This window comes from Rhinopithecus roxellana, chromosome 13 (assembly GCF_007565055.1).
Source record: "Rhinopithecus roxellana isolate Shanxi Qingling chromosome 13, ASM756505v1, whole genome shotgun sequence".
NCBI lineage: Eukaryota > Metazoa > Chordata > Mammalia > Primates > Cercopithecidae > Rhinopithecus > Rhinopithecus roxellana.
Genome location: NC_044561.1, coordinates 10,211,666 through 10,223,889, shown reverse-complemented (window position 1 = coordinate 10,223,889; position 12,224 = coordinate 10,211,666). Strand labels below are relative to the sequence as shown.

Genomic DNA, 12,224 nt, shown 5'->3' with positions numbered 1-12,224 from the left:
CCATTTTATTTATTTATTTATTTTGAGACCAAGTCTCACTCTGTTGCGCAGGCTGGAGTGCAGTGGGCATGATCTCAGCTCGCTGCAACCTCTGCCTCCCAGGTTCAAGTGATTCTCATGCCTCAGCCTCCTGAGCAGCTGGGATTACAGGCTCCTGCCACCACACCTGGCTAATTTTTGCATTTTTAGTAGAGACGGGGTTTCTCCCTGTTGGCCAGGCTAGTCTCAAACTCCTGACCTCAGGTGATCCACCTGCCTCAGCATCCCAAAGTGCTGGGATTACAGGCCTGAGCCACCACACCCAGCCACATTTTCCACTAGTGTTGACCCCTTTATTCTGATAAATTATATTCACAGAAAAGCCTTTAATGTTCAACTTTTAAATAAAAACACATAATTCTAACATATTTAATTATATCTTTAGCCAACCTACAAATAAATGAAGAATCTAAGTTAGTCAAAATACATCACTAACTGGGAACATTTAGAATGCAGACAAGCAACTAGGCACTGCTTGGAAGAACCTAGAATAGCAGCATACAAAAACTAACTTTCTAAGCGATAAATCTAAGAAGAAGTTGTATGATTATATTCTTTGCTTAAAGAAGAGGAAAGTATGGCCGGGGGCGGTGGCTCAAGCCTGTAATCCCAGCACTTTGGGAGGCCGAGACGGGCGGATCACGAGGTCAGGAGATCGAGACCATCCTGGCGAACACGGTGAAACCCCGTCTCTACTAAAAATACAAAAACTAGCCGGGCGAGGTGGCGGGCGCCTGTAGTCCCAGCTACTCGGGAGGCTGAGGCAGGAGAATGGCGTAAACCCGGGAGGCGGAGCTTGCAGTGAGCTGAGATCCGGCCACTGCACTCCAGCCCGGGTGACAGAGCGAGATTCCGCCTCAAAAAAAAAAAAAAAAAAAAAAGAAGAGGAAAGTATGAAATACATGTTTGTAACATTTCTATCAAAATTAACAAAATCTAAAGAAAGTCTGTGCCCTTAAAGATAAAAGCTTCAGCTACCTAGAAGACTCTCTTCTAGCTGGGCACAGTGGCTCACACCTATAATCCCAGCACTCTGGGAGGTCAAGGTAGGAGGATCGCTTGAGGCCCGGAGTTCAAGACCAGCCTGGGCAACATGGCCAAATCTCGTCTCTACAAAAAATACGAAACAAATTAGCCGGCATGATGGTGCACGCCTATAGTCTTAGCTACTTGGGAGTCTGAGGAGGGAGGCTAGCTTGAGGAGGAAGGTGGAGGTTGCAGTGAGACAAGGTCACGCCACTGCACTCCAGCCTGGAAGACAGAGCGAGACTCTGTCTCAAAAAAACAAAAGAAAAGAAAATGATCTTCTATGAATGACTTCAATCCCCAACAAAGAGCAAGAAAAATTAGCTGCCTCTGCCTTTTTCTGCTGCCTACCTTACACGACTTTCTGAAAAGCTGAAAGGGACAGTGCTGCTCATGTCTCTGCAGCGCCTGCCCTTCATTAGAAAAAAGAAAAAAAAAAAAAGAAAAGTTGAATAAGACTCATGAGCTCCTAAAGAGTACTGAAAGACCTAAACATGTCTTAGGTCTGCTATGAACAGGATGAAACAGATAAATTACAAAAAGCAATCTGGTCACATTTCACATTTTTAAAATCTTTTCATCACTTTGCAACTCTATTCAATCTAATAGAAATACACATCAAATCAACACACGCTTACCTCATCCCTGAGTGAAGGATCCCTATATGCTACATCAGACAGCAGAGTTACCAAGCAGAAGCTGAAGCTCTCTGCAACTGGGAGGGCACCTGGAAAATGTAAAAACAGTAATCAGATAACCAGGAACCAGATACTGGGTCACACCTCTGGCCATCCAACTCAGTATGTTCCCTCTCACCATGACCTGCCAAGGGACCAGTTTACAGCAGCTCCCCTCCTTGAGACAAATCTCAAAAGAACAGCTATGGGCCCAATGAGTTTGCTGAGAAACACCCTTACCTTTCTTTTACATAAATGTTTTGGTTCAATAAACTTAAATGTTTCCTGAGCCAATAGCTAGTGTGAGATAACAGAGTCTCTCAACATGACGGATTCAATTTTTTATTCCCTAAGTAAATGTGAGAAATCACAAAAAAATTAAAAAATAATAAAAAAATTAAAAAATAATAAAAAAATTAAAAAAAAAAAAAAAAAAAAAAAAACACTTGCCTGGGCGAAGTAGCTCACGCCTATAATCCCAGCACTTCTGGGGGGCCAAGGCAGACAGATCACCTGAGGTCAGGAGTTCAAGACCAGCCTGGCCAACCTGGTGAAACCCCATCTCTACTAAAAATACAAAAATCAGCTGGGTGTGGTGGCGCACACCTGTAATCCCAGCCACTTGAGAGGCTGAGGCAGGAGAATCACTTGAAGCCAGGAGGTGGAGGTTGCAGTGAGCTGAGATCACACCACTGTACTCCAGCCTGGGTGACAGAATGAGTCGCCATCTCAAAAAAAAAAAAATTAATCAATTTTGAATATTGAATATTGAATTAAGGACAAAAGAGTATCCATTATTTAATGGATATATTCATAGTACATGACAGAAGACTTACATTTCTACTCCAACACCTAAAATTTTAAAGTGCAGCTCTAGGCTATTCTCAAACTTGAAAGTGCCCATGCCCAGCCTAAAATTTGACTTTTTAGTAATGATACTCTATTTAATTTGTAGTCTATCAAATTGCAGGACAGACTGGGTGCGGTGGCTCACGCCTATAGTGCTAGCACTTTAGGAGGCCAAGGAAGGCAGATCACTTGAGGCCAGGAGTTCAAGACCAGCCCAGCCAACATGGCAAAATTCTGTCTCTACCAAAGATATAAAAATTAGCCAGGCATGGTGGTGCACGCCTGTAATCCCAGGTACTTGGGAGGCTGAGGCACGAGAATCGCTTGAACCCAGGAGGTGGAGGTTGCAGTGAACCGAGGTCAGGCCACTGCACTCCAGCTTGGAGTGCAGACAGAGTGAGACTCTGTCTCAAAACACAAAAAACAAACAAAATCCTAACAAATTGCAGGATACATGCATAATTTGGGATCTGTCAGTTTTAGGCATGTTACCAGAAATGATGAAAACCCAAAGGTCAAGAGGAATACAGGCACAAACAGAATGTTTTTTAATTTTTATTTCGGGTTCAGGGGTACATGTGCAGTTTTGTTATACAGGTAAACTGCATGTTACGGGGATTTAGTGTACAGATCATTTCATCATCCCCGTAGTAAGTATAGTACCCAAAAAGTAGTTTTCCCATCCTCACCCTCCTCCTACTCTCCACTCTTTTTTTTTTTTTTTTTTGAGACGGAGTCTGGCTCTGTCGCCCGGGCTGGAGTACAGTGGCCGGATCTCAGCTCACTGCAAGCTCCGCCTCCCGGGTTCACGCCATTCTCCTGCCTCAGCCTCCCGAGTAGCTGGGACTACAGGCGCCCGCCACCTCACCTGGCTAGTTTTTTGTATTTTTTAGTAGAAACGGGGTTTTACCGTGTTAGCCAGGATGGTCTCGATCTCCTGACCTCGTGATCCGCCCATCTCGGCCTCCCAAAGTGCTGGGATTACAGGCTTGAGCCACCACGCCCGGCCTCTCCACTCTTAAGTAGGCCCCAGTGTCTGCTGTTCCCTTCTGTGTTCATATGTACTTGATGTTTAGATCCCACTTATAAGTGAGAACATGCAGCGTTTGGTTTCCTGTTCCTGTGCTAATTCTCCCATAATGGTCTCCAGCTCCATCCATGTTGCTGCAAAAGACATGATCTCGGCCGGGCACAGTGGCCTCACACTTGTAATCCCGGCACTTTGGGAGGCTGAGGCAGGCAAATCACGTGAGGCCAGGAGTTCGAGACCAGTCAAGCCAACATGGCAAACCCCATCTCCACTATAAATCTTAAAAATTAGCTGGCCGTAGTGGCACATGCCTATAATCCCAGCTACTTGGGAGGCTGAGACACAAGAACTGCTTGAACCTGGGAGGTGGAGGTTGCAGTGAGCAGAGATCACACCACTGTACTCCAGGCTGGGTGACAGAGCGAGACTCTGTCTCAAAAAAAGATAAAATAAAAAATAAAAGAACATGATCTTGTTCTTTTTTTATGGCTACACAGTACTCCATGGTACACATACCACATTTTCTTATCTAGTCTTCCACTGATGGGCATTTAGGTTGATTCCTTATCTTTGTTATTGTGAATATTGCTGTAATAAACATACTTATGTATGTATTTTTACAGCAGGATGATTTACATTCCTTTGAGTATGTACCCAAAAATTAGATTGCTGGGTCAAATGGTAATTCCAAAGAACTTAAATGGTAATTAAGTTCTTTCAGAAATTGTCAAACTGCATTCCACAATGGCTGAACTAATTTATATTCACACCAGCAGTGTACAAGTGTTCCCTTTTCTCCACAACCTCACCAGCATCTGTTATTTCTTGACTTCCTAATAACAGCCATTCTGACTGGTGTGAGATGGTATCTCATTGCAATTTTGATTTGCATTTCTCTGATTATTAGCATCAGATGATGAGCATATTTTTCATATATTTGTTGGCCACTTGTATGTCTTCTTTTGAAATGTGTCTATTTGTCCTTCGCTCACCTTTTAATGGGGTTGTTTTTTGCTTGTAAATTTAAGTTCCTCATAGATTCTGGACATTAGACCTTTGCATAGTTTGCAAATATTCTCTTCCATTCTTTTTTCTTTTTTTCGAGATGGAGTCTCGCTCTGTTGTTGCCCAGGCTGGAGTACAGTGGCATGTCTTGGCTCACTGCAACCTCCACCTCCCGGGTTCAAACAATTCTTCTGCCTCAGCCTTCCAAGTAGCTGGGACTACAGGCACACACCATCACGTCCGGCTAATTTTTTGTATTTTTTAGTAGAGATGGAGTTTCACCATATTGGCCAGGCTGGCCTTGAACTCCTGACCTCGTGATCCACCTGCCTCGGCCTCCCAAAGCACTGGGATTACAGGCATGAGCCACCATGCCCAGCTGACCCAGACTAGTCTTAAACTCCTGAGCTCAAACGATCTGCCCATTTCAGCCTCCCAAAGTGCTAGAATTACAGGAGTGAGCCACCATACCAGCCAATTTATTCCGTTTCTAAAGGTGCAAAGTTTAACTGCAACTTAGAAACAAAGTGATGAAACCATTTACAGTGAACATTGCTATTGTGTCCCCAACCTCCATCTCACCCTTTTTGAGCAGCAGTAGTATAATCTGGAAAACTGACCTCACTCCAGGAGTGAGCCCATAAATTCTAAGGGTAACAGTGACTGATTTGGGGATGGGCAGGTGACCCAATTCTGGCCAATGAGACATGAGAAAAGGTTCTTGAAGGTCTCAACAAGAATGAGCAAGAATGCTCAGTCTCAGAAGAATGCAAGGGAAAGCTGGCCTGCCCAGGCCCACCTTCTCCCCAACTCATCTATGGGCTGTGGCCAACACATGGATGTAAGCTCAGCCCACAATGCTGCAGGCAGTTAGTTGTTTCACAGCCAGAAGTTAGACAAGACGCGTCTGATGTATCAGTATGAATAAACACCTGATCCTACAGACACTGAATATGTATATTTTCTTTTATATTCAGGGAAAACATTATATACTATTACCTCTGCCTTTCCGAGCTGTGCTTTCTTCTACCCAATACACTTTTGGAAGACCTTTGAGAAGTCGCAGAAGGTAAGGAACCACACAATCTTTGTGCTAAAAAATAATAATAAGAAGAATAAATTAGATTTAATAAAATAAGTGATTGGTAGCTTTTTAGCCCAGATTAAGCCCAAAGCAAAGCATATCCACATCCTAATCATCTCAGAGATTCTCCAAGGATAATGTAAAGGGCATGTAAATTTACATGGCATCACTCCATTCCTATTTTCACACTGCAGAGTCCAGAGGCTGTCCCATCAACCTATACCACAGGAGCCTAAGGAAGGGTTCACACCTGCCTTCTGGGGCAGAGGGTCCAGCCTGCTCAGGCCTCCTCTGGGGGTTGGGCATCTCCAGAAGGTACATGTGTGTATGCACTCAAAGCTGTCTTCAGTGAGAATGGTTTAGACCCCAAAAATCCTACCAAGAGCCCCAGAATAAGATCCTAGGGATGGAGAGAAGCTCATACTGTGGGCATCTCAACTGGGTGATGCTTTTTTCTGTTCATGTCCCTTGTCCATTTTCCTTGCTTTTGTTTTTTTTTAATTTTCTACTTCATGTTTCCTCTTGCTCTTCTCAAGTTGAGCATCAGACTTTATAGCCAACATTAGCCCAGTGAAAAATTTTACTTTCCTCTAATTTCTGAACTAGCCAATCAACACCAATATACAGCTTCACAATCTTCCATCATTGGCTTTTGGAGCTATTTCCCTAATTACAGCTGTTCCAGTTAAGGATTAGATGTGCTCCAGAGAAGAAGTGTGCTCTAGAGAACAGGGGTACTATTTGATGTTTTGAAATGCTGACAAACTACATGGTAGTTTTAAAAACATGGCTGCAGCCAGGCACAGTGGCTCAAACCCGTAATCCTAGCACTTTGGGAGACCCAGGCGGGTGGATCACTTGAGCCCAGGAATTCGAGACCCGGCTGGCCAACATGGCAAAATCATGGCTCTACTAAAAATACAAGTATTAGCTGGGTGCAGGGGCACATGCCTGTAGTCCCAGCTACTCGGGAGGCTGAGGTGGGAGGATTGCTTAAGCATGGGAGGTGAAGGCTTCAGTAAGTCAAGATTGTGCCACTGCACTCCAGCCTGGGCGAGAATGAAATCTGGTCTCAAAAAAAATTAAAATATAAAAACATGGCAGACAGTGGCCGGGCATGGTGGCTCACGCCTGTAATCCCAGCACTTTGGGAGGCTGAAGTGGGCAAATCACGAAGTCAGGAGATCAAGACCATCCTGGCTAACACGGTGAAACCCCGTCTCTACTGAAAACACAAAAAATTAGCCGGGCATGGTCGTGGGCACTTGTGCCTGTAGTCCCAGCTACTGGGGAGGCTGAGGCATGAGAATGGCATAAGTAAACAGGGGAGGCAGAGCTTGCAGTGAGTCTAGATGGCGCCACTGCACTCCAGCCTGGGCGACAGAGCGAGACTCTGTCTCAAAAAAACAAAACAAAACAAAACAAAACATGGCAGAAGGCACGCAGCTTCCACCTGGCTCTTTTTTAGGACATTTGTCCTGGAACCTAGACACTATACTGTGATAAGACCCATGAATGAGATTTCAGGTGATTCCAGCCCCCAGCTTTTGAGCCACCCAACTGACGCTAAATGGAGTCAATTGAGCCCTGTCTAAATTGCAGATACATGAATCAAACAAAACAATGTATTAAGCACTAAGTTTGGGGGGAGCTTGTTATACCATGATAGATAACCAAAAACAAAGAACTTTATCAAAAACAAAACAGTTTTTTCTCTAGACCATAAAAAGGAACTGGCTAAGACACCTGTCGAGGATCTTAGTGTACTGAAAGGAACAAAACTCCATAAGGCCTGAACCACATGGCCTCCTGCAGAGGAAGTGGCTCCAGGTGGCTCTTTTCTATATAAACTGTGATGACATTAGCAGTACAGGGTGAGTAAAACCACCTCAGCTCCTCTGGCCACAGCTGCTACCATGGCAGCCCACTGCTGGGACCGGAAGGAGGTTAATGCACAGCCCATCTTAGAGGGAAGCAAGGAATATAAGCACCAGGTAAACCAAGGTGGTTCCTAGGGCTTTCTCAGGGGGCTGGCAAAGCATGCTAGGCTTCTCTCCTAGTATATATGAGGTCGGTGGGCTGCCCTGGACATACAGGCAAACTCTATGGTCCAAGGGACAATCTCACATGCCACCTGGGACCCTGCTAGTCCTTACTCAGAACCTGAATGACACCAAAAGTAACTTGTGCTCATCTATTCGTTGTCATCTTAAGAAGTCTAATACAAGTACAATACTTTCAGGACTTACAAGTAAATCTATAAAGAAATGTGTTTGTCAAAGATATTATCAAGTAATCCACATTTGAACAACAATAGTTTCTTATAAATTTTTTTAAAATTCTTTTTTGCCCTTTATAATTCATTTTATATTTATGTAGGATACGGTAAACAGAAAAAGTAAAAATAGTTTTCTTTCTTTTCACGTTTATAAATAAACAGGCAGGCTGGGTACGGTGGCACATGCCTGTAATCCCAGCACTTTGGGAGACCTAGGCATGAGGATCACTTGAGACTATGGTTGGAGATCAACCTGGGCAACACAGCAAGACCCTCATTTCTACAGAAAATTTAAAAATCATACCCAGGACTATAAACCCAGCTGCTCAGGAAGCTGAGATGGGAGAATCCCTTGAGCCCAGGAGTTCAAGGCTGCATTAAATAATGACTGTGTCACTGCACTCCAGCCTAGGCGATAGAGTGACACTCTGTTTCTAAGAATAAATATACAAATACACAGCAGAAGAAAAGCCAAAATGCAGCTTATGTATCTAATTTTGGTTTTTTATGTAAACTTGATCAGGTAACCTATTTAATGACTAAAATACTGCTCTATAATTAAAATTCTTATTTTTTTCAAATGTATAAATACTGTCAAAATATTAACGCTTATTAGAGCAAAATTTCCAGGAGATGGAAGCAACCTTTTCTAGATAAATATTCAAATGTCTAACATCTTTATTTACCTAACACAGCATAATCAACTTGGAATTTAGAAATAGTATCTAGTAATGATAAAAATAAATAAATAAATAAAAGATTCAATATCCAATGATCAATCATTTGTTTCAATTAGCTTTGATAAATATGAAAATATAGTCTCAAAAAACAAACAAACAGGCCGGGCGCGGTGGCTCAAGCCTGTAATCCCAGCACTTTGGGAGGCCAAGACGGGCAGATCACGAGGTCAGGAGATCAAGACCATCCTGGCTAACACAGTGAAACCCCGTCTCTACTAAAAAGCACAAAAAACTAGCCGGGCGAGGTGGCGGGCGCCTGTAGTCCCAGCTAATGTAGTCCCAGCTACTCAGGAGGCTGAGGCAGGAGAATGGCGTGAACCCGGGAGGCGGAGCTTGCAGTGAGCTGAGATCCGGCCACTGCACTCCAGCCTGGGCGACAGAGCCAGACTCCGTCTCAAAAACAAACAAACAAACAAACAAAAATACACACACAAAACAGTCACACTATTTTTTCGTTGGAGCTACAGGGCTAGTTTTTAAGTCCCTATTAAAAGGTACATTGAGACCAGGCATGATGGCTCACACGTGGTTCATGCCTGTAATCCTAACACGTTGGGAGGCAGAGGCAGGCAGATCACCTGAGGTCAAGAGCTTGAGACCAGCCTGCTGAACATGGAGAAACCCCGTCTCTACTAAAAATACAAAAAAATGAGCCGGGAGTGGTGGCTGGCACCCGTAATCCCAGCTACTCAGGAGGCTGAGGCAGGAGAATCACTTGAACCCTGGAGGCGGAGGTTGCAGTGAGCCAAGACTGCACCACTGCACTCCAGCCTGGGCAACAGAGCGAGACTCCATCTCAAAGAAGAAAAAAGAAGATACAATGATACATACTCTAAAAGTTTATATACATAATCACAATTTTGAAAAAGATGATATTATATCAAAATTACCTAAAATGATTTTGTCCTTTTGGAAGGAGAATACAGTACCCCTGAGTTTGAATGATAAGCATTTTACCTGAGCTTGAAAACCAAACCTACCCTGGAAGGCACACAATTACTTCTCAAAGCACTTTGACTTACTCTGTGGCACATAATAATAAACAAACAAAAACCACTTTTTTTACAACATATATAATATATACACTCAATTCCAAAAAACTCAAATTTTCTAAGAAGGTTTACATTTGGAAGTCTCATTCCCACCTTGTCCTACCCTCCCCACTAACCACTTTGATTAGGTTCAAATGTATTCTTCTAGCAATGTTTTAGGTAAATACAAGCAGATACAAACTTAAATCCTCACTACACCCCCATTTACAATGAAGAAACTTTTAATTTCATGAAGACTTACCTGAAGATCAGATTCAATCAGAAAAATGCCCAATGCAATCACTGCATCTCTCCGTCTTTCATCTAACTGGAAGATCCCATGGAAATCCACTGGACACATGCAAAGAAGCTTTTGGACCTAGAAAATAAGACCCCCCAAAAACAGCTCCAGAAAACAGAAAACCACATTCAAAGCAAAGCAAGCTGAGTACAGTGTCACATGCCTGTAGTCCCAGCTATTTAGGAGGCTGAGGTAGAAGGATAACTTGAGTTGGGAGTTTGAGACTAGCCTGGCCAACATAGTGAGACTCTATCTCTTAAATAAATAAAAATAAAAAATAGGCCAGGTGCAGTAGCTCACACCTGTAATCCCAACCCTTTGGGAGGCCAAGACAGGTGGATCACCTGAGGTCAGGAGCTCAAGACCAGCCTGGCCAACACGGTGAAACCCTGTCTCTACTAAAAATACAAAAATTAGCCAGGCGTGGTGGCATGCACCTGTCGTCCCAGCTACTCAGGAGGCTGAGGCAGAAGAATCACTTGAACCCAGGAGACAGAGGTTGCAGTAAGCCAAGATCGTGCCACTGCACTCCAGCCTGGGTGACACAGCAAGACTCTGTCTCAAAAACAAACAAACAAAAAACAAACAAACAAAAAAAACACTACCATAAACCCCAAAGAGTCCATGTAACCAATAAGTCATAATTTTTTTTTAGTTAAAAGATCACAGGACATCTCCAGCTGCTGAAACGATTGTACACATGCCCCTCAAAACACATAAACTCTGAGTAATATGAGCTAAGGGTTAAAACTATATATACTCAGAGCGAGTAAAACACAATGGCTAAAGTTTGCATTTTGGTATTAGGACAGTCTAAGTGGGTGTTCCACCTCCTGACCACAAACAGGTTACCTAAACCAACCTGCAGTAACAATGCCTCACTGACTCTTTTAAAAAACCAAATGTGTAAATGGTGCTGGGAAAATTGGCTAGCCATAAGTAGAAAGCTGAAACTGGATCCTTTCCTTACTCCTTATACGAAAATTAATTCAAGATGGATTAGAGACTTAAATGTTAGACCTAATACCATAAAAACCCTAGAAGAAAACCTAGGTAATACCATTCAGGACATAGGCATGGGCAAGGACTTCATGTCTAAAACACCAAGAGCAACGGCAGCAAAAGCCAAAATTGACAAATGGGATCTAATTAAACTAAAGAGCTTCTGCACAGCAAAAGAAACTACCATCAGAGTGAACAGGCAACCTATAGAATGGGAGAAAATTTTTGCAATCTACTCATCTGACAAAGGGCTAATATCCAGAACCTACAAAGAACTCAAACAAATTTACAAGAAAAAAACAAACAACCCCATCAAAAAGTGGGCAAAGGATATGAACAGACATTTCTCAAAAGAAGACATTCATACAGCCAACAGACACATGAAAAAATGCTCATCATCACTCGCCATCAGAGAAATGCAAATCAAAACCACAATGAGATACCATCTCACACCAGTTAGAATGGCAATCATTAAAAAGTCAGGAAACAACAGGTGCTGGAGAGGATGTGGAGAAACAGGAACACTTTTACACTGTTGGTGGGACTGTAAACTAGTTCAACCATTATGGAAAACAGTATGGCGATTCCTCAAGGATCTAGAACTAGATGTACCATATGACCCAGCCATCCCATTACTGGGTATATACCCAAAGGATCATAAATCATGCTGCTATAAAGACACATGCACACGTATGTTTATTGCGGCACTATTCACAATAGCAAAGACTTGGAATCAACCCAAATGTCCATCAGTAACAGACTGGATTAAGAAAATGTGGCACATATACACCATGGAATACTATGCAGCCATAAAAAAGGATGAGTTTGTGTCCTTTATAGGGACATGGATACAGCTGGAAACCATCATTCTTAGCAAACTATCACAAGAACAGAAAACCAAACACCGCATGTTCTCGCTTATAGGTGGGAACTGAACAATGAAATCAATTGGACTCGGGAAGGGGAACATCACACACCGGGGCCTATCATGGGGATGGGGGAGGGGGGAGGGATTGCATTGGGAGTTATACCTGATGTAAATGACGAGTTGATGGGTGCAGCACACCAACACGGCACAAGTATACATACGTAACAAACCTGCACGTTATGCACATGTACCCTAGAACTTAAAGTATAATAATAATTAAAAAACAAACAAACA

At 43.0% G+C, this 12,224-nt stretch overlaps 1 protein-coding gene across 6 annotated transcripts in view; it reads right to left on the bottom strand.

Moving 5' to 3' along the window:
- PI4KA (phosphatidylinositol 4-kinase alpha) overlaps nt 1–12,224 on the bottom strand; it is a 148,658-nt gene that overhangs the window by 118,608 nt on the left and 17,826 nt on the right. For all 6 annotated transcript variants that reach the window (XR_004052828.1, XR_004052830.1, XR_004052829.1 and 3 more), the window contains exons 2-4: nt 10,022–10,138; nt 5,626–5,719; nt 1,704–1,792 (exon numbers count right to left, since the gene is read on the bottom strand). Coding sequence is in view for 2 of the 6 variants with exons in the window: in XM_010381790.2 (XP_010380092.2) it covers nt 1,704–1,792; nt 5,626–5,719; nt 10,022–10,138 (300 nt within the window). In the remaining 4 variants the exon portion in view is untranslated. The remainder of the gene's footprint in view (nt 1–1,703; nt 1,793–5,625; nt 5,720–10,021; nt 10,139–12,224) is intronic.